The sequence below is a fragment of the Periophthalmus magnuspinnatus genome, chromosome 8 (genome assembly GCF_009829125.3).
Source record: "Periophthalmus magnuspinnatus isolate fPerMag1 chromosome 8, fPerMag1.2.pri, whole genome shotgun sequence".
Classification (NCBI taxonomy): domain Eukaryota; kingdom Metazoa; phylum Chordata; class Actinopteri; order Gobiiformes; family Gobiidae; genus Periophthalmus; species Periophthalmus magnuspinnatus.
In genome coordinates this window covers 3,208,186-3,230,452 of record NC_047133.1, presented here as the reverse complement: position 1 = coordinate 3,230,452, position 22,267 = coordinate 3,208,186, and the positions used below count along the sequence as shown (strand labels likewise).

The window sequence follows — 22,267 nt, the reverse complement described above, 5'->3', positions numbered from 1 at the left end:
GCAGAGAAGGACGATCCGCACGGGACTAGAAACACAGGCAACATTCGTAAATATTACAATTTACCCGAGATCTCCAGGTGAAACTAATCCCGTGCGAACAGGGCGTCGGTGTCTCTGCGGTGTAGATCTATGTTATATATGTGTGTGAAAGAAGGGACAGGGAAAAGAGAAGAACGTACCAGATGATTTAGAGCGTCGCGGCCGATGTGCTCGTCTCTCGCGGCTTCATTATCCGATGGCGAGCGCGCGGTGAGGCGGCACAATCACCTTTTTAATAGGACTGTTTCAGCACCAAAATGGAGAGGGATGAGAGAGGAAACGCACCCAGAGTCTAAAACAAGCCCAAAGTACCGACGCAGCAAAGTTAGCAATGAGTCACCTTAACCACCAACACGGAAAACTTTAAGAATCTTTTGAAGAATATGAGAGAGGAGATCGTAAAAATAAGACGTTGAATTGGCTTTTTTAGTGTGGGGAAAACAGAAGAAGCGCATTGTAAAGGATGGTACGTGTACTCTTCAGGACGCATTTCAAGCGCAGGAATCACCAAATAATCCTTTAATAATCCTTATAGTAGTTTATAGCGTTATTTTTTTTACACAGGTGCAGCATGTAACTCTAGAATTAGAAAGTCACCTGCAAGATTCAATGGAAATAGAAAGTTAAAACCATACTTTGGAAAACAGCAATTGAGATAGACACGTTTTATGCCGTACTGTGGAATATTTTAGCCAAAGAAACAACCTTTCCCTGCAAAATAAGCAAGAATAAACCCTTTAATAACCACTACAGCTCGCCTAGACTTAAAAAGACTTAAAAATCATGTTAAAATGAAGTATCAGTGTGTACTTCTGCCTTTTTTTTCACACAACTACCTCTATTTTTGTCATAACGACTGACACGGGGACCAAAGGGACAGGACTCGGGGGGAAAAGTTTAACAATGTTTATTCAGTTTTTAAATGTGCAAATGTGGGTAGATAAATCAGGGAGTTGAGAGCGGGGTTGTTTGACGTGGTCCAGGAGTTGAGCGCGAGCAGCGGGGTCTGAAACGAGGTGAGCTGGGTCGGAGACAGAGGAGCTGAGCGGGAGTCCAGGGAGCAGAAGGAGCAAAAATATCTAACGTAGAATGAGTAACAAAATGCTAAATCATGAAACTGAGCCAAGAAGAGTTGTACCACTGTGGATGCGCTGAGTGTCAGGTCCTGGGTCCCTTTGTCCTCCGCAGGTACAGCTTGATTAAAGATTAGATGCAGGTGTGTGTGGGAGGAGCTTGAGTCTCCGCCCAGCTCCAGCCTCCGACACAGAAGGGAGGAGCAAAAACAGTCCAACAAATGGCAGGACAGACTGGGATCTTAACAATTTTACATATCCATCCTTATTTTTCCCTTTGACGCATCGAATAACTGACTGGAAGAATCGCCACGGCACCTGCGCTCTGATTGGTCGTCTTCGTGGGACGACGTAAGCACATGGCCGTAATGACAGTAACATATTTAAAGAGCCCCACGCCTCTGCTTTGAGACACCGTTTGAATTTACATGATCGCACAATTGGTTGCGGAGTTACGGTAATGGAAAGTCCACAACCGTGAGTCTATCGGCAGCGTTAGCATCCGACGCTATAGGGTTAAGTCAGGTTTGTGGAGATGCGAGCCCGCTCACAGTAAGAACACATGTTTTTCTACGTATTTCAGAGCAATAAAAACAACAGAAATGAAAAAAGATGCTTGTATTTTTGTCTAACTACGGCTTTAGACTGGCTAACACAGGCGCAACATTAGCAAACACCAAAAAATCTTACATTAATGAGTAATTAAGCTTGTAATTTAATCTCGACGCTTATTACTTGGACGCACTGGTAGTTCACTGCGTCTCGAGGGAAGACGCTTTACCCTCCCTGAAAGTTTGAGTGCGTGATCAGTGGTTTGTAGCGGCCGACGGTGCAGATCAGCAGCCTCACGTCCCTCAGTCTACCCCAGGGCAGCTGCGGCGAAGTAGCTTGTACCATTACGAGGAATGAGCGAAATTCTAAAGACGTTTTTAAGCTAATTATTAACTTTCCATACATCAAAACTTACAAATACACTTCTACTTCCCAAACCTCCGCTCCCTGCCCCTCATCAGTATCAGCGCTGGTCCCCGCGTATCCTACAGCCACGGCAGATGTCACATTCACCAAAGTGTACGTGACGACCGCGAGACGACGAGCCCCGCCCCCCCGCCCGCACCACCGCACGAACGCGCGCACCCCTCCCACACCCGCTCATGTCATCTCTCATGAAATCTGCGCCGCGGTCATCGTACATCATCGTTAACAATATGTCCGCCGGCAACCGCACTGTCCATCTTCGCTGCGTCATGCCGCGCTAAGCTAACCTCCGCGCGCTGATCACATGTGACATCGGTCTACTCTTTGTGAAATCAACACTGCCACTTTATTTACATGTCTGGCTCGTCGGAATATGTCGCGTTTGTTTTTTTTTTGCGTTTTATCTTAACGAGTCTCGAGTGTCTGCGTTTGACCCAGAGGTGCCACAGTGAAGTTGTTTATTTTGCCTGTCATTGATTAGCCTGATGCTGCTTTAATTTGCACTTATGAAAATGTATCCTGACAGCATGACCAATCTGAAATCAAGAGCCCTAATGGTGTGTGTGTGCGTTTGTGCGTTTGTGCCAGCGTTTGTGTGCGTGCGTTAGCTTGTGTGAAAAAATGCGCTCCATATTTGACCTCAAAGAACCAAAGGCAAATCTAGGACAGAGGAGAATCAAAGCGTTAGAAGAAACAAACGCTTACGTAATTAGCGGGATGTAATAACCCGGAAGAGGCATTATGGATCTAAAATAAGACCTGGATAAGACGCTCTCGCTTTCCTCTCACAAAAGTCGGATTTCGTTGGGATTCTTTACTCCTGTATCAGTCTGAAATGCCTCCTGTTGATAGTGTCAGAGAAGAAGAAGAAGAAGAATCACAAAAAGCAGCAAGATTTGAGACTAAAATAATGTCGTTTTTGGCTAAATGTACGTGTAGAATCATCCTTCATTTCTTACATTTGGCACCTTTTTGGCAACGATTAATGCAGAGTTTTAGTTGGGAAATCTACGTTTTTCACTCAACAGCTAAAGTTGTGTGGACTAGAGCGGAAAACTTAAACTTTCCGGCGCTCCAGCTCGCAAGGAGATCATGTTTTATACACTGCCTGGACAAAAAAAAAGTCGCCATTTCGATTTAACTGAGCAAATATGTTGGTGTTGCTGCAGTTGGTCCGGTCGAGGTTCAGCAGAATGAGGTCAGCTGACACCTGAATATACTGAATGACCAGGTTATTACAGCAGTGGATTTTTGGGAATATTCCAAGATGAAAATGCCACGATTCAACGGGATTAAACTGTGAAAGAGAGAATCAGGAGCATGAACACAGAGAGAGAGGGAGAGAGAGAGAGAGGGAGGAGAAGGGAGAGAAAGGGAGGCTGAGAGGGAGAGAGAAAGAGAAGCAGAGAGAGGGAGGGGGAGAAAGAAAGAGAGAGGGGGGAGAGAGAGAGAAAGCAGAGAGAGAGGGAGAAACAGGCAGAGAGAGAGTGGCACAGAGAGAAAGAGAGAGAGGAAGGGAGAGACAGAAATAGAAGCAGAGAGGGGGAGAGAGAGAGAAGAAGGGAGAGAAAAAGGGAGGCTGAGAGAAGCAGACAGAGACATAGAGAGAGGGAGGGGGAGAGAGAGACAGAGAGAGAGAGAGAGAGAGAGAGAGAGAGAGAAGAAGGGAGGCTGAGAGGGAGGGAGAAAGAGAAGCAGAGAGAGAGGGAGGGGGAGAAAGAGAGAAAGCAGAGAGGGAGAGAAACAGAGGCAGAGAGAGAGTGACACAGAGAGAGAAAGAGGGAGAGAGAGAGGGGAAGAGAGAGAGGGAGAGAAAGGAAGAGAGAGAAATAGAAGCAGAGAGGGGGGAGAGAGAGAAACGGGGAGAGAGAGAGATGCACAGAGAGAGACAGATAGAGAAAGAGGGAGGGGGAGGGAGAGAGAGAGAAAGAGAAGCAGAGAGAGGGAGAAACAGAAAGAGAGAGAGGGAGAGACAGAGACATCATTTTCACACATGGATCGTCCACCACAGAGTCCAGACCTTAACCCCATTGAGAATCTTTGGGATGAGCTGGAGAAGCTTTGAGCAGCGTCAGACTCGACCAGCATCAATGCAACAGGTGAAAACTCAAGTCATGGCTGTTAGACAATCAAACTTGTCCACATAATCACTAACTTGAATGGATTTTAGTGGTAATGCTGTGTTTTTGTCTGCACAAGACATTATTGTACATGTACTGTATATAGAATTGCAAATGTAGTTTCTCATGAATGTATAATGTTTATCTTATTAAGGTGTAGGCTGTGATTATAGGTGGATGTGGTGCATGAGTGGACTGTATTGTGAATGTATGTACTGTAAGTTTGTGAGAGACCTGGTGATCTGAGGGCAGTGGTCTATGGATGAGTTTTAAGATATGAAAGAGGGTTTGTATTTTGTACTTATTGTTTTTATAAGCTGTGGTGTGGCTGTTTGTTTTTTTTCCAGCAAGGGACAAAGGATGAAAATTAGCACTGGCTATAATCCTGCATATTTACAGGTGTGGGATTCGTTCCTCGTGCCTCTGTTCTTAATATGCATTGTCCCTTCATTAAATAATAAACAAACAAACAAACAAAAATGGAACACTGGATGGAAATAAATCTTGTGACGTTGCAGAAGCTTATTGTAATCAAAGCTAAAGGCGGAACAATGAATATAAGAGCGTGTGACTTTTTTTTTCGATGTACATTTTCCACAGCAAAAGTTGTGTGGACTAGAGCAGAAAACTTAAACTTTGCTGCACTCCAGCTCTCAGCACAAGGTTGTACTTGAATAATATATAGGAACGGGATCATATTTTTATATTTTGGACATTTTAAATAGCAATAATAATCTAAACCCTCACAGTATATGTCGTCTTAAACGTCTTTAGAGCAAAGTGCCTCTGTCGGACTCTGCTGACCAGGACCTTTTTTTTATTTGAGCCAAAACATCTATGCAACGCTGCGGAATTGAATGTCAGCGATAACGGAAAAATAATCAACAAAGTAAAGAGTCGTGGGTGAGTTTGGGGGCAGGGGGAAACGGGGCGTTTTGAAAGTGCGGAGTGTTGAACAAAGATCACTCAAACATGCATGAATCACTCCACAACTCTGAGTAAATGAGAACAGAAAACAAAAACATGGTTAAAAGCTGCAGGGGCCACTTACACTGCAAATACTGAATGAAATATTTAACCAGACATTCCAAAATACTGCATATTTTAGAACAGAAGTAAATTATTCTAAGTTGAGTAATTAGTATTCTCTGATAAAAATAGTGCACTTGAACACTGAACCTCCCGTTAAAACCACGGGGACGTTAAACTGTTGAATGTTTCATCAGATTTTAACCAGTTGGGTCTGAATACACAATAAAATGTTTAATTATGTTTTCGACTGAATTATCTGAATTTAATATTTGTGTTTTAATAAAGCAAAATGATGCCTGTGGACCTGGAAAATTAGTGATTTCTTAATTAGTTTTTTCTTTTTGCATCGTTTTATATCCTATACTGACAGTTAATTGACCGCTATAGTTTAAAATAGATTGACATTTGCGCGATTGAATGTGTATTTTATAAGAATAACTAGCATGCCAACTGCGCACTTAATCATTTTCTGACAATACAATGCTTTATACTTACATTATGGACAATAAACAGCAGACTTATGTTGACTTGAAGAGCTTCTTGTACAGTTGTCCCTCGCTGTATCATGGTTCACCTTTCATGGTTTTGTTGTTTTGCAAGTTTTTTGGTTTTTTGTGTGTGTGCAATTTACAGCATATGAGCGTGCGTTGTGTTCTGCGTCCTGATTGGCTAAGGGACTGTAGACCATTGTGTCCTGCGTCCTGATTGGCTGTTGGACTGTAGACCATTGTCCATCAGTCTCCTCCGTGCCGTGTCTCCTGTCCAGTACAGAATGTGTTCAGACAAATTTACATAAACGTTGGATCTCAGTGTGACTCTGAAGTGCTGTACGTTTGCAATTTGTTTTCTCCCCGACAAAACCCACAATGTCGATGAAACGTTCTGCACCGACAAAGACGCCTACGAAGGTTTGAACTTTGAGAGAGTTTAAACGAGAGAGAAATGTGAGAAAATGTTAACGCCTGTGTGAAAAAAGTGTATAAAGTGTGTGGTGAGGGGTTTTACAGACAAAAACATAGAGAACATGTGTCAAACTCAAGGCCCTCGGGCAAAATGTGGCCCGCCATGTCACTTTATGCGGCCTGCGACAATAAATTTAAATGATACGACTGTCTTAAAATATGAGTTTATCAGGAAATACACAGTTACACAGATGTTTTTTCACATCTTTGCAAATTCATATGCAATATCCATGTCTTGAATAAGTAATAAATGCAGAAACGGTTAATTAACAAGATAAAAAAATAGTTTTACATTTATTTTTTTTAATTATTATCATTATTTTGTTACATTTATACTGTGTAACATTTACATCTGGCCCTTTGAGAGCAACCATTTTACTGATGTGGCCCTTTGACACCCCTGATATCCCTGATGGATTTGACCTATTGCGGGTTATTTTTTAGAACATAACCCTCGCAATAAACCAGGGATTTATGTGTACTGGGACAAGACCAACTTCTCAAACACACGGTACGCTTTTAAACTTAAAAAATGTGGTTCTTACACAAAGAAAATGGAAAAAATAGTCCTTTTACCTCTTGTAAAGCACCGTTTTGTAAAATATTCATATGCAATCTTGTCAAACATCAGCGCCGCATTAGAAATCTTGAGGTGAAGTTTTTTGTCAGTGCAGAAAAATGAAAGCTCGTCTCACAAACCCGTTTTCCGTCGTTCTTGCCGGAATGCCATTTCAAAGTATTCAGAAACAGAGCGGTATTAATAATTTACCCCACGCAACTTGGGCGCGGTAAAACAACACTTTAAAGGTTTAGCAAAGGTTGCAAAACGCCATGTTGTATGTAATGTGGAATGTATAATATATAAAAAAGTATGGAAAGTGGAAAGTTATACGCAAGTCCAAATAGAGTTAGAATAATCCATGCGTTTGAGCAGCACCGTCAGCAGGTCCTGTCACATCCGATTTACAGCCGCGGCGTATAGGTGCACGGTGCAAAAGTGCTAAAGGCATGTGGGGCAAACGGGATAACTACAGGGCTGAGGGAAAATGTATTTAAAGAGCTTGAAACCCACTGTTTAGCTGCGTTTGAGCATGTTATTTCTTGCCACGGTACACTTATTTAGTAGAATATGAGGTCAGAATAAGTCCGCTGTGGAATTATAAAGGGTTTTATTGCTCAAACATCAGGAAAAGTTAAGTTAGCATGCTAGTTTCTTGTTAAAAATGACTGTGACGGCAAAACCCCAGCTCTGAAAGTTGAGAAAAGCACTTATAAACTCATCACTGTGAATAACTAGGATGTTCAGATTGCATAAAGTGAGTGAGGAGTATCTCTGGACCACAACAAAAATGAACTAGTTTTGTTTGTCACATTTTAAAGACAGGAAAAATCAGGTACGCAGCCTTTAAGGGAATATTTAGGAAGTAAAATGCAATTATGATTATTATTTTATTTTATAACTAAACAAGTATAGATGGAAAAATGTAAATATAAACTGACCTTTTCACTGTGACTTTCTGCTGACAGATGTAAAAGATATTGGGAGAAATGGGTTTGTTATGTTAAAAAAAATTATGTATTTTATTGTTTGTTATTGGAATAAGTTTACCCTAGATGCTTTGTATTGTTTTGTAGTCTGCTGGTTTTCTTTGTTTTAAAATACTTGTAAAAATAAAGTATATATTAAAAAAAAAGTCTACATAAGATTGAGAAATTGTTTAGTTTCTGTTGCCAAAAAATCTGGACAATTCTTATCACTATTAACATTATTAATTGCACATTTTATTAGCTATGAAAATATGTGCAAAATACTTTAGATCAGGGGCGTCAAACTCATTTTCACAAACAAAATGGTTCCTCTCAAAGGGCCAGATGCAACTTTAAGACAGTATAAATGTAACTAAATGTAAAGTAAAATAAATGCAACTACTTTTTAATCTTGTTAATTAACCATTTCTATATTTATTACTTATTCAACTTACAAATATTACATATGGATTTGCATAGACATGAAAAAATGGCTGTTTAACTGTGTATCTCCTGATAAACTGATATTTTAAGTTTTAATTTATCTTGTCACGGGCCGCATAAAATGACGTCGCGGGCCAAATTTGCTCCACGGGCCTTGAGTTTGACACGTGTGCTTTAGATTTTTATATGTGATACTTTTAATTGAGTAAATCTTTTGATTCTGTAGCTGTACTTTTACTTAAGTGACAAAATGTAATACTTCTTCCATACCTGAAGATTTTTATATGAAAGTAGAGAAAATACTGGGGCAGTGTGGGTAAAAGATCCATATTTTATCAGGAATGAAAAGCCCAATGGATAAAACAGGCTGATGTGTCAAGTCAATAGTGTATTTAATGTCGTTTTGCAGTTTACAGGTTTCATTCAGGCGTTTGTGGGTTTGTTTTTGCACAACTTGCTGATAAAGTTTGATTTGAACACTTGGTCTGTTGTTCTCTGTTGGAAAAATGATGATATTGTGAAGACAAAGCTCAAAAATTCACAATATTTTTAAAGATTATGATGCTTTTCTGTTTTATCTGCTCTTCTGTAATGCTTGAATTTTGTTTTTCCCATTGTAATCAGCCAAATAAAGTGCATATAAGGCGTCTTTCCCCATGACATAACAGCAAATGTAACAGGAATCAAACCGACAACTGTGTATCTTATTATGAGACGTCAGAAAGGGCATCTGGTATAATCTTGACAAACTGTATAAAGCATCATTTCCTATAAACCAAACGCATCAACGTGACAGTAACATTTTTGAAGCAGGATTCACACTTGACAATCGCAGATCCTGAAATACACATGTGAACCTGTGTGTTCTAAATGTGCACTGGAGCGTTCTGTCTTTTTACTGCAAGAAACCAAACACTGGATTGACAAAAGTTCAGGTTATTTTTTGTGCAACATCTCTATCTAGTGTTGAGCTATGAAATTACACTCTGAACCAGCCAGCGTCACTCCGAACAAGCGTTAAACCATCACCAAGAAACGTGTCAGCGATTTAAATTAGGCTGAGATCACCTCGATTTATTGGTGAAGGTTTATCAAAGTAGAAAATCCACAAAAACTGCTGAGATTATGATAAGAACGGGTATAAAAAGTGCAATTGTCCTCATGTGGTGTACTGTTGGCGCTTAAATCCCAGCTTTGACTCCAAAATGTGAGTAATTCTGTGTGGAGTTTGCATGTTCTTTCTGTGTCTTAGTTTCAGTTTCAGCAAAATCCTCCAGATAAAGTCGTCCAGATCAAGTCAGGATTAAGATCAGCGACACGGAAGGGCAGGTCAAATGCAGAGGACACATTTCTGCAAGTGGATCGATAAAGTATACCATAATTTACCATAATCTGGTTTAAACAGACCCATTTATGCCAGTATAAAAGATAAAACCAGCACAAAATAGAACATATCAATGCAAAACTCATAAACACAAACCACAAACAAACCAGATCTACTCTAAGGGTTTGTTCTACCTGGTCCTGTTCTAGTCCTTGTTTAGTCTGTGTTTAAGTCCAGGTCTCGTTTTGGTTTTAGTCCTGGTTAAGTATTTACATGCATCAAAACCTGGACTGAATCAGGAGAACTAAACCAGGACTAGAACAGGACCAAACCAAGTCTACATGAAGACAATCAGGTCTGTCGTCTGCCCGTTTTCTGTCGTTAAATGTAAATAAACGCACTGTGAATTCAGCATTTGTGGATTAAACGTGAACATTTTCCAACATAAATCCTACAGAAAACTGGTTCTTAAAGCTGCACGATGTCACATTTCTGGTGTTGTAACCGTTGTAACACCTGGAATGTTCTCTGTAGTAACAAACTTGTGTATGTTGCATCTAAATTACTGGTGTTTTTACCGTTAAACTAATACTTTGATTAAACATGTATTATTACCGTGAGTGGGGACGCCTCTCCGCAGATCTGACAGTTAATCCCGGTGGTGTCATCTGCGTATCTACGTGGAGATAAGTACGTTTAAGCGCATACTGTGAAACATTTCAAACGAAGCAGAGACATGTCCCTGGAGACGAGCGGGCGACGAACCCTCCGCCAAAATAAAAGCTTCATATTGCACCTTTAGGACGATCGCGTCACATTTTGAAAACAACATCTCCCCAATTCATAAGTGTCAATCACAGAAGAGAACACAAGTCAGCTAAAACGGCACGACGAACCTATTAAACAGTGATGGGGGACAGACAAAAACGCGACACCGTGAGAAGACAATAGCTGTTTTAGTGTCCCTCTGCGCTGCACCTCTACTTTTCCAATTTGGACTGTGTGACTCTGTTCTTTTTATACCTCCTCCCGCACTGCATTCATAAGCACTCGCTCTCCACCGTGTCAGCGCTAATAAAACTTAAACGTTGTGCGATAGAAGTGGTCTGAGGAGGCCTGTGCGCAGTTTGGGAAGGGACAGACGTGCTGAGAGAAGATTTCAGCTAATGGCTCTCCAAACGGTTTACTCTGAAGTGAAACTAGGCCCGTCACAATAACATTTAGAAGTGCAGTATAATCCTTAAATAAATGATAAACTATAATAATGAAAGTATTTACAATAACAAAATGTACAGTATGATAGTTTAAACTGTACCCAGTTATTACTTAAATACAGATACCAGAGCAAAAAGACTCAAGTAAAAGTATCATATGAAAAAATTGACTTAAGTAAAAATATCAAAATACCCCTTTAAAAATGTACTTAAAGAGTAAAAAGGTAAAAGTATTTCACACAGATTTTGACATTTTATAAGGCTTCAAATGCAGTGATTTTTATAAAGGCTTGTGCTGAATTTTGTTCAACAGAAACATTTGAATTAATAGTTGTTGGGTTTTTGTTGTTATTTTGTTTTTGTACATTTATTGTTTGTTGCTCAAACTATGAATGTGTTAAAAAAAAACAAAAAAAAAACTCCTCAGCCTTTTCAGCAGGTCTCAAATATCCATCCATCCATTTTCTTCCTCTTATCCGGGGCCGGGGCGCGGGCTCTCGTGAACATGACCCTGAGATACTTGAACTCGTCCACTTGAGGCAGAGACTCACCACCCGGAGAGAGCGAGACAACTTTTTTAAGTCGAGAATCACGGCCTTGGATTTGGAGGAGCTAAAACCGCCCCAGAGCTGCAGGTCCGGGCTCGAAGCATCAGGACAACATCATCTGCAAACAGCACAGAGGAAATCCTGTGGTTTACGAACCAGACCCCCTCCGGCCCCAGAACCAGACCCTCCCCGGCCCCTGAACCAGGCCCCCTCCGGCCCCAGAACCGGGCCCCCTCCGGCCCCTGAACCAGACCCCCTCCGGCCCCTGAACCAGACCCTCTGGGGGGTTTTCTGACTGCGCCTAGAAATTCTGTCCATAAATATAATGAACAGAACCAGTGACAAAGGGCTTTTTTTTTTTTTTTTTTATTCCAATCCAAAACATTAAATTCAGTTTGGAACAGCTATTTTCTTGCTGTTCACCGCAACTGTATTTTTTCTTTTGCTTAAATTAAAATGACCAGAAAAATGACTTGAGATGCTCATGATTAAACTCAAATATTATTTTTCATTTTCATTATATTTAAAAATACAATGAATTCACATAAATTATCCTTTTTGGCTCAAAACAAACAAACACAGTATTAAAACACTTTTTGGATCTTCTCAGATATAGGCACAGGTGACTTCACTGTAGGGTCCGTAACGTCCAAACTTGTCTTTTCCGACCACAGACACACAGATTTTGTACCCGGGCTTGTATTTGGTGTACAGGCAGAACATGGGGAGCGGCGCCGCTGCGTACGCTCCGAGCTGTTGCCACCCGTCGAACTGGTTACTCCCAATGGATACTTCTGTGGTGAGATATATGCTGGAACCAGGACAAGGTGAGATTATTTCACTAATACAGTTAACACCATTTTTATTTAAGTATATAAAAGTTTTCCCTAGTTTTTTCTGTTTTTAAAATTGTTACATCAAGTTGTAAACCTGCATTAAATAACTTGTCGGTGTCTGAATAGTTTAAAAATGAAAAACGAAAAAAAAAAAAAGAAATGCTGAATGCTCGCACACACTGGACACTGCACTAATCAGATAAAAGCTTAAAACTTACAGTATTAAAATGAACTTTGTCGGTTTGTTTGTTAATAAAATGAAACACTGAATTGCTCTTTAGGATTAATTTTGATAAATGAAAATGATTTAACATGAATAAAGTCTGTTCTGTGGCTGCTGGTGTGAGGGGCAGAGCTTTGTCACAGACACCGACTCTGGTTTGGACTCTGAGGATAAACAGGTTTTCAGTGGGTTCTGGCTGCGGGCGTCACATCCGTCTCTCTCTCCTCTGTCCCCCGTCTTTTACTCTCTATCAAACTGCATCCATATGTACAAATTTGATCGTGAGAATAGGCCACAGAGTTCTGTTGTAGCTCCAGGCCCTACTATTACACAAAAGAAAGGCCGACGCGCATCGAGAAAAGTGTCACGCGGCTTAATTCTCTGCATTAACAAAGCTACACACTGCACAACCAGCGTCCTCTCTACGCACGGAGAAGACAAGACAAGACGGGACGGGACGGGACAGGGCGGTGAACAGAAGAGGAGAGGGGAGTCGTGTCTCAGTCGTGTCAGGATGAATGGAAGTTCTGCGCACCAAAGTTAAAGTTGCTAGTGCACAGTCTGGCTTCTCTTTGGTTTAATCAGATCATATAAAACACCACGACTGATGCGCATTTTAAGCCCATTTTTACTGACGCCTTCCCAGAATCACCGGGAGGGCACCTGATTTATCACCGCTCAGACCCACGTTTATTTCTTTCATGGACAGAGTTGAGGCTTAAGATGGAGACGGGCCTAATTTCAGCTCAGGATTTTAGTTTAAGCCTGGACTTTTTAAGTGACTTTGATGGAATACGCCTTTAGTTTGTTTAGGTATGAAAAACAAACTTTATGAAGCGCCTGGGCATTTGTTTTCGCTTTAGTTATAGAGCGCCCTCTGCTGGTAATAGCGGAGAAGACAGAGTACAGCATTTAGAAAACAAAATTGGTGTAATGTTTTGACCTTTTTCTGGCCGTTGCCCTGGGACGTCGCTTTAATATGTTACAAAGTGAGTCCATTTCCTTTATCGTTGCGTTTGACACTTACTTTAGCTAAAAAAATCTAATATGATGAGCAGCTTAAAATGGAACATAAACTGTCTGTACCTGTAGGTGTCCATGGGCGGGACATTGGGCTCGTCCTCCTCCAGGCTCCAGACCACAGACAGCTGAGGGGTGGGGTTTTTGATCAGGGCTAACTCCACCTTTAGTCTGGGGGGGATGCTGTACGTAGCGGCCTCTGGAGGTAAAGAGGAGGGGAAGGGGAGCACAGGCAGGGGAGGGTACGGCACCTCCTTCTGTGACGGGAAAAACAACATAAATAAACACATGAGAACAATGATTAACACATCAGATGACAAAAAGATGAAAATGGACAGGGCGATCGATGGTTAAAGATATAATTTTGCTCAGTGTCAGTGTAAAAGAAATAATCTGTTATTCAAATTCCTGTGATATAGTATTTAAATCGTGCATGACAATACAAAACCTATACAATACACTTTATACTCTTTGTTATCTCTGAACAATAAAGACTCAACACACACCGTCTTTACTAATGATGTTTTCTCCCATAACTATAATAATTAAACCTGTCACAATAAACTATTTAAGTATATTGCTTTAGAAAATATCACAGTGACGCAATAACCCTAAAGCAGGATTTCTCCCAAAAAATTATTCTATACCCTTCATATTTAGGTTCTTAGTTTTTTTCTCAGACTGAAAACACTCTGTTCCACCTTGTGATGTCATCATGTGGTAATACAGGAAGTGCTCCACTGTGTTTTTAAACTCCATACATCTCACTAGAATCATTTGGATCACTTCAGCTCCGGAGTGTCTCGACTGAACTAAAGGTAAAAGGAGCTGTTAACTTGAAAACTAACACCTGATGACATCACAAGGTGGAACAGAGCGTTTTGAGCTTTAGAGATGTAACAGACTAATAATAAATTGTTACTGAAACGTGTGAATCGAAAACACAGATCCAGGTATATTTTCGATGAGGTAACAATATTCCAACATGGCTTAAATGTCACAGTAGTAGTTCATTTTGCGTAATACAGACCTTTAATAAGTCAAATTATTTATTCAACCCTCTACAGATCAAATCGTAGCACAGAAAACTGACAAAAGTTCTGCACGATTAAAAAGAAAAAAATACCCAGGATAAATGTTGACCTCAAAAATAGCTGCTCCATCTTTCACATACAACATAAGTCGAATTTATCGTGACAAGACTAATAATAATGGTTCACATTTATTGCATTTTACAGGCTCGACAAAGCCTCTCACGCTGCTACACTGATGATTAACCTCTTCTGTAGCCTCAGGTGCCCTGGGGTAGACTGACAGGAGAAAGGCTGCCGATCTGAGCACTCACCACAACAAACACTCACACAACACATTCATACACACATGAAGTATGTTTACAGCGTTTGGTCCTGTGTTGACTTGTATAAATCCAAAAAAATGTCTGTGCAAAGTGGAGCGATGCTAATGCGCTCACAGAAATCAGGTTGTCCAGTGTGGGTTTTGATTCTGGACTTAAATTTGACCTTATGCCGATGTACTTACACTGCGTAATGTGCATTTCTCACCGGCTCAGACTTGATCCTCTTGGAATTCGAGTCCACTTCAGGAGAGCGGAGTTCGTCTGTAGTCCTCTTCACTGGCACTGGAGTTGGAGAGTCTCCTTTTTTATTATGCAAAAACTTGGCTAATCCCTTAATAACCTGAATTTAAAAAAATAAAAAAAACTTATATATTTGGAAGTTATGAAAATCTTCCATGTAATAATGTAGCGTTCAAAAAGAGCAGTTTATGGGTGAAATAACCCCACCCCCTTTGATTGACGGATGGTTGTTTTAGGAGATGAAGTCTGCCTTTGTTGTACATCTTCCAAGGCCGCTTTAAAAGCTGTAAAAATGTATTAGAGGAGGAGTAGGAGAGTTGTTTTTTTTTTTAATTTTCATTTAAAATAAGTCTCTTATTATGATTCATGCTGTACAGTTTTACTAATTACCTGTATTTTCTGCATGGAGGCGCTCAAATTCTTTCTTTGTCCTTTCCTTCAGATAACAATAGCAACCATTGATAAGAAGAACAAAGGACAAAAACCAAAGCAAAGAGTTTGTCTTAAAGTGATAAACCTACCATCAACTTTGAGACACTGGAGACGTGTTGTGACTCCGTGTCAGTGCTGCCCAAATGAGACCTGAACGACCAAAAGTTTGAAATCAGGGACTGTTTTAACAGAACTTGGTCATAGAAAGAATATATTTTACATACTGGTCTCCATTGGTATCAGCAGCAGGTGGTGTTGGATTCTGATTATTGTGAAAGAAGAAAACATTTGTGAAATTTCACGAGTAGTTATTTTGAATTTTTAAAACAAAAAATGATTAAACCTTTGCGATATATGCAAGAGCTTCTTCTGCCCTGTTAGATACGGTCATCATGTGGGTCTGGAGAAAAAATATCAAGGATAATAAGTAAATGATTTAAGTATGAAGTTAATATATTACGAGTTTCATAAAGGTTTAGTTACCTGCAGTGTTTTGATTGAGACCTCATGGTTCCTCCACTGATCCAGTTGTTGCTGAATATTTTCTATCAGTGCGTCCAGACTGTTCTCCTTCTTCTTCATCACACTCCCGACCTCCTGTTCTATCAACATTTCCAACTGTGGTCACAAGCAAAAAGTAAGAGTAATGTTACTTCAGAATAATATTACTCAAGTAGAAGTACAAAGTAGTGTTCCAAGAAATTACTTACGTGAGAGTAAAAAAGTATTGGGAAAAACTACTACACAAGTAAGAGTAACGTAAAGAGTAATGTGGAGATGTAAAGTCTGATGTGTAATTTAAAGTTAATGTAATTCAAAGAACAAAACATTAAATCATGCACAAAATCAGGCATTTTCAAAGGACAGACTATAAAAATGAGAAAAAGAAAATCATATCATAATCTCTTTTAGAGATTCTTTACCTCTCTTTTGGAGATTGTGATGTTCTGTCCACTTGAGGCAGGAGCAGATGTGACACTGAGGACATCCTTCATTCTGAACATCAAAAACAAACCAGTGGCGATATGAAAATGAGCCCAAACCAAAGCATCACCTCAGTACTAGTTTATATGGACAGTGTAAGTAGATAAACAGTCTTGTCTTACTTTGCCTAAAGTTTCGCTTGCTCCGGTTTAGTTTAATTGTAGATGTAAGATTTACTCTGAGTAAAAAAACAGGAACAAATCGATCATTTAAAGAGCAGAGACCTCAGGTAATAATTCATATGACCCCTGTGAACCTGTGAACCTGTGAACATAAACAAACGTGAAATCGCCGCGTGTAACAGGTGCGCGGACTGGAAATGTGCCCGATGTGAAACACGCACCAAGAGACTTTAGTTCCGCGTTTATGAATTAAAGGAGTAAACTTCTTAAACACTTAAATACTGCAATCTGAGCAATATTGTATGCAAGAAAAAAAAACAGTTAAATCAGATATGACTTTATTTACTTAGAGAACATATTTCCATAAAGATTAATACATGAACATATAATTTACATCCAATAATAAAATGTGAAAAATGTGGGTCATCTGCACTATTAAACACCCATTCATCCCATTTGGCTGCAAGTATAGTATATAAACCAAGTATTGGAGACAGTAGTGTTTATTTCATAGAGAGAGCAGATCAGTGACTTTTGAAATTAAAATCCATGGCCATACCAGCTGTACCAAGGTCACATTTCATATTGGTACCTAAAAAGCCCAAACTACAACAATTGTTTCAAGGATTGATATTGAAATGAACAAAAACTTTCACTTAGTGTTTTAGCAGCAATGTATTTCCTAAACATTAGTAGGTGAGGTGTATTTGTATACACTAAAAACATGTTTTTATTGACATTAAAAAACATTCACATAATAATAATAATTAAAAATTCATTATGAAGAATCCTATTAGCGAGCATTTCAAATTTCACATCATCATAAATACACACAGGCCACTTTGCTGTGAGGTCCATAGCGTCCAAACACGTCTTTGCCGATCACAGACACACAGATCTTGTGACCGGGTTTGAATTTGATGTATGAGAAGAACATGGGGAGGGGCTCCGCCGGACGCTCTCCTAACTTCTCCCACACGTCGAACACACCACTGCCAACAGCTACTTCTGTAGAGGTGTATATGCTGGAAAGAGAAAAACTGAAAACTTATGTACATCCTTGCTAATGTGGTTTGCAGTATTTGAAAATTTGTGTTGAATTATTTGAAATGCTAAATTATTTTTTATTAGAATTTGATGCCAGCAATATTAAGTTTTAAGATACGGTTTAATCATGACATATTCTGAGTTTTTTCATAATCTATAATGCCCGTGGATAAAGTAATTGTGAAGGAAGAGATTCGAGACCAAGTAGCTAAACTTACATAGTGTCCGTACAAGGTCATAAATGGACATATCGTTAACTGTTCACAGAGAGGTAGAATACGTCGCTATCAGATGTTTGCAGTCACTGAAAAGATGTATTACAAGGCCTTTTGTCAACTTGAAAATGAAGAACCGTATCATGTAACCGAAGTAGCAGATACCAGTGTAGACGACTTAAAATAAACATGTGTCGCAGAGAAACAAGTTCACCTCAATGTTGTAACACACAGTATTCAACACAAGGTTAAGAGTAAAGTAATAAAACAAAAAGATCATGCATTCAGGTAATTTTCAACATTTGATCTACAACAAAGTCAGCTGACATCTGGGTTGGAAAATGCAAAGCCCAATGGATACAGATGTCAACAAAGCACGGTGTTATCGAGAGCCAAAATGTAGGGCCGGTTGAGAAGATAAAATAAAATTGGAGAACGAAATAAGTACAGCGGCGCATACCGGTGGTGGTAAAACGGGGGTTGACTGGAGCAATAACGGGGAAACATCTAGAACTAACTACTATATAATGGTTCAAGGCTTTTAAAAGTAACTATTTTTGCATAATAGGTCTCATTTAAACATACGGATGAATACAATTAAACATAAATGCATTTGAAGTTATCATTACTGGCTTTACTGGGAGTTACTTTCATCTGAATCGAGTTTTCTGTACTACTGCAGTATAATATGATGGAAAGCCTGAGTCTGGACAAACAAACTTTATTTTTTGTCTGTACCTGTAGGTGTCCATGGGCGGGACATTGGGCTCGTCCTCCTCCAGGGTCCAGACCAGAGACAGCTGAGGGGTGGGGTTTTTGATCAGGGCTAAATCCACCTTTAGTCTGGGGGGGATGCTGTACGTAGCGGCCTCTGGAGGTAAAGAGGAGGGGAAGGGGAGCACAGGTAGAGGAGGGTATGGCACCTCCTTCTGTGACAAGAAAAATTAAACAAATGAATTATATTTGTAATCCAAGTTATTATTATATACAGTATGTACAGAAAGTATTCAGACCCCCTTATTTTTTCATTCTTTGTTATATTGCAGCCATTTAAAATAATTAAAGTTAATTTTTCCCTCATTAATGTACGCACAATTCCCCATATTGACAGAAAAACACACTGTGCTCTTTTTGTGACCTTGGCCTGTGTCTTATCACAGTTCTGTCTCTGAGCTCTTCAGGCACTTCCTTTGACCTCATGATTCTTTGCTCTGACCTGCACTGTGCACTGTGCGGTTCACTTAAGGTCTTATATAGACAGGTGTGTGGCCTAATAAAGTCCAATCAGTTTAATCAAACACAGCTGGACTCCAATGAAGGTGTAGAACCATCTCAAGGACGATCAGGAGAAAGCACCCGAGTTAAATATATGAGGGTCACAGACTAAGTATTACTGGTAAGAGTAAATCTTACCAGCAGTGAGTAATGTGCTTGTCTCACCGGCTCAATCTTGATCCTCTTGGGATGCCTGCCCACTTCAGGAGAGCAGGATTCCTCATTCATCCTCTTCAATGAGGCTGGGGTTGAAGAGCAGGGGTCTTCTGGATGCTCCTCTGGTTCCTTTTTGATAAGTTTTGCCAATACCTCAAACACCTGAATAAAAACATTATATTTGATCAAGAGAGCTCGTCATCGTAAATGGACCAACTCTGCGATTTCAGAGAACCTGTGTGAAGTGTCCACTGGTTAAAAGTGAATATCTTACCCCATTTGGTTGCCGGGTGTTGATTGTAGGAGATGGAGTTGTCCGCTCTCTGATATCTTCAAAAGCTGCTTTCAAAGCTGTAATCCACAAATCACAGACATTTCTACTTACTTTAGTAGGTTTCATTTTGACTCAAAATAAGTTGTTTGCAGTATACTTAGTTACCTGCATTTTCTGCATGAAGATGCTCAAACTGTTTCTTTGTCCTTTCCTTAAAAAAAATACCAAAAACTAAGGCCTCAGTCTGACCATGTTTACCACACACTCCTTAAGTCTGCAGCATTCACTCTAATGAGTGTGTGCTGCAGAGAAGACAAAACCTACATCTGAAGATGAATCAGATCATGTTAATCTCAGTAATCTTTTGTCTGCACAGTAAAGCCGTCTGCCTGTGCCTGTGTGTGTTTGCGTCTGTGTGTGTCTGTGTGTGTCTGTGTGTGTGTGTTTGTTTATGACCCAGAGCACACTTCTCTGCAGGTGTCTCCACAGGGCTCTGTTTTGAAACTCATCAATCAGCTGAGCTCCACTCACGGGACTCATGGTGTTTGGGGACAATAATTACAGTGCGACTGAACCAACAGTGAAGTAAATACAACCAAATCTAGTGTGCACTGGGCCATGGAGCACAACAACAACAAGAGGCAAAAAACAGAACTCATTTAGAAGCTTTGTCTAAAGATGAAAAAAAACCTACCATAAACTCACAGACACTGGAGACTTCCACACTGTCCAGGTCTATCAAAGACAATTGAATAACTTCAACTACTTACAACTCAGTACCATATATATTTTACATAAATAATATAATATACATATACACACATACATGTGAAGCACTTACGTTGTGGTTCTGCTTTAATGCTGTCCGTTGTTAAAGATGACCTGAATAATTCAATATTTTAAAACAGGAACAGTTTATAACAGTTGTAAAGAATATATTTTACTTACTGGACCATACTCGTATCACCAAGAGGAGGTGTTGGATTCTAAAAGAGAAAAATTCTGTTTAAGAGATATTTCATGTGGATTTTAATTGTGCTGTTTAAACATAAAGCTTAAAATACCTGTGCTATATGTGCGAGAGCCCGTTCTGCTCTTTGAGCTACTGTCATCATTTGCATCTGGAAGAAATCAATATAAATATAAACACACACTATTAAAAAGTCAGTAGCTCATATATCAGACAGTATTCACCTGCAGTGTTTTGATGGAGGACTCATAGTTCATTCCCTGATCCAGTTGTTGTTGAATATTTTCTATCAGTGCATCCAGACTGTTCTCCTTCTTTTTCACTGCACTGGCAACCTCCTGTTCAACCAACTGTTCTAGCTGTGGACATAAATATACACATGTTTGGACAATTATCTACAAACAAATAACAGTGAAAGAACATTCTCAAGACGTGCAGAAATCTCTAGTGTATGCAAGATTATAGAAAATATAAGCAAGAGTAGAGAGTCCTGCATTTATGACAGATCTAAAAGCACACACGTCTCAAATGTTAATACAGAAGAGCAAAAAGAAAGTACTTCTCGTTTGGAGAGTCGTATTTTCTGTTGATTGGAGGCAGCAGAAGTGGATCTGGAGCTGAGGAAACTCTTCATTCTGACAGTTCAACAAATGCATTTACAAACCAGACACTGCATCACCATCTGTAGAGAATAAAGACTAAAGTACTGTGCTGCTAATAGCTTGATTGGGGCTAAATCCCGGTGAAAAGTAAAATAATGATGATGTTATAGTAAAATACATGCTTTTAACTGAACCTTCTGACTTGTTACTGAAGCAAACGGCGCGTGATTATTAAACAGTTGTAATTTAATTGAAGCAAATGGCGGTTATTAAAACACAGATGTAGAAATGTACCTGACAGAACAAAAGTGGAAACATGCAGCAGGACGATGATGTTTTGATGTTTTGATGTTTCTCCTCTCAGGTCTGGAGGAGAAAAGCATCAGCGCCCCCCTCAGGTCTGGAGGAGAAGAGCATCAGCGCCCCCCTCAGGTCTGGAGGAGAAGAGCATCAGCGCCCCCCTCAGGTCTGGAGGAGAAGAGCATCAGCGCCCCCCTCAGGTCTGGAGGAGAAGAGCATCAGCGCCCCCCTCAGGTCTGGAGGAGAAGAGCATCAGCGCCCCCCTCAGGTCTGGAGGGAGAAATCTTCAAACTGGGCTCTGTTTCAGGTTTATTACTAATTCTTGTCTTGTCTTGTTCTAATTTCTTGTCAGTGTTCGGTCATGAAGGTGATAACTGTCTGGAAACTTTTTTAAAGCTAATCTAAAGACTTTTTTTTATTTAGAAAAGCTTATTGTTTATTTTATTTTATTTTATTTTTTAGCATTTAACAATTTAGTATTAGTTTAAAGTTCTTGTTTTATTGTAGCACTCCAAGATTCTATGGAATGACGAGTACATTATAAATTAAATGTATTATTATTATTATTATTATTGTTATTGTTATTGTTATTATTATTATTATTATTATTATTATTATTATTAATATTAATATTATTATTATTATTATTATTATTATTATTGTTGTTGTTGTTGTTGTTGTTATTATTATTGTTATTTTTATTGTTATTATATTATTATTTTTTTATTTATTATTTTTATTTTATTATTATTGTTTTTGTTATTGTTATTATTATTATTATGCCATAATTGTGGAATATTATAGCCAAAGGAACAACATTTCCACATAAACAAAGAGAAGTCCATATTTCAGGCAAAATAAGAGTCAGAGAGTCAGAGTTGTGTAAAAAAACAAACAAACAAACAAAAACAAAAAAGCTTTCATTTTAGTCTATTTTTTGGCACAAAAAAAAA

At 39.4% G+C, this 22,267-nt stretch overlaps 2 protein-coding genes across 3 annotated transcripts; both read right to left on the bottom strand.

Moving 5' to 3' along the window:
- Positions 1 to 11,745: 11,745 nt before the first annotated feature.
- LOC117374654 (activating transcription factor 7-interacting protein 1-like) lies at positions 11,746 to 16,680 on the bottom strand. Its single transcript, XM_055223393.1, has 11 exons — positions 16,476 to 16,680; positions 16,293 to 16,365; positions 15,853 to 15,987; positions 15,713 to 15,769; positions 15,594 to 15,631; positions 15,459 to 15,519; positions 15,328 to 15,373; positions 15,145 to 15,221; positions 14,903 to 15,037; positions 13,407 to 13,597; positions 11,746 to 12,072 (listed from the first exon to the last, which is right to left on the bottom strand). The coding sequence occupies exons 2-11, from the start codon at positions 16,362 to 16,364 to the stop codon at positions 11,868 to 11,870; spliced, it is 1,017 nt and encodes a 338-aa protein (XP_055079368.1). The 5' UTR covers position 16,365; positions 16,476 to 16,680; the 3' UTR covers positions 11,746 to 11,867.
- Positions 16,681 to 16,798: 118 nt separating this feature from the next.
- LOC117374653 (activating transcription factor 7-interacting protein 1-like) lies at positions 16,799 to 21,382 on the bottom strand. 2 transcript variants are annotated; one of them, XM_033970830.2, is made up of 12 exons: positions 21,309 to 21,382; positions 20,972 to 21,094; positions 20,637 to 20,771; positions 20,507 to 20,563; positions 20,391 to 20,428; positions 20,284 to 20,324; positions 20,137 to 20,177; positions 19,608 to 19,653; positions 19,443 to 19,519; positions 19,178 to 19,330; positions 18,476 to 18,666; positions 16,799 to 17,500 (listed from the first exon to the last, which is right to left on the bottom strand). In XM_033970830.2, exons 2-12 carry the CDS (start codon positions 21,044 to 21,046, stop codon positions 17,296 to 17,298), a joined length of 1,059 nt encoding a protein of 352 aa, XP_033826721.2. In that variant the 5' UTR covers positions 21,047 to 21,094; positions 21,309 to 21,382; the 3' UTR covers positions 16,799 to 17,295. The 2 variants fall into 2 exon arrangements, with proteins under 2 accessions (XP_033826721.2, XP_055079367.1); XM_055223392.1 differs by having other exon boundaries at positions 20,972 to 21,047; positions 21,309 to 21,376.
- Between the last annotated feature and the right edge of the window lie 885 nt (positions 21,383 to 22,267).

Coding starts and splice junctions, on each gene's coding strand:
- LOC117374653 (XM_033970830.2), bottom strand. CDS start 21,046: ATGAAGAGTTTCCTCAGCTCCAGATCCACTTCTGCTGCCTCCAATCAA. Junction 20,564..20,636: donor CCTCCATCAAAACACTGCAG/GTGAATACTGTC, acceptor GATTTCTTCCAG/ATGCAAATGATGACAGTAGC. Junction 17,501..18,475: donor CCGCCCATGGACACCTACAG/GTACAGACAAAA, acceptor TTCTCTTTCCAG/CATATACACCTCTACAGAAG.
- LOC117374654 (XM_055223393.1), bottom strand. CDS start 16,364: ATGAAGGATGTCCTCAGTGTCACATCTGCTCCTGCCTCAAGTGGACAG. Junction 15,222..15,327: donor CCTCCATGCAGAAAATACAG/GTAATTAGTAAA, acceptor ACATTTTTACAG/CTTTTAAAGCGGCCTTGGAA. Junction 15,038..15,144: donor CCATCCGTCAATCAAAGGGG/GTGGGGTTATTT, acceptor TTTTAAATTCAG/GTTATTAAGGGATTAGCCAA.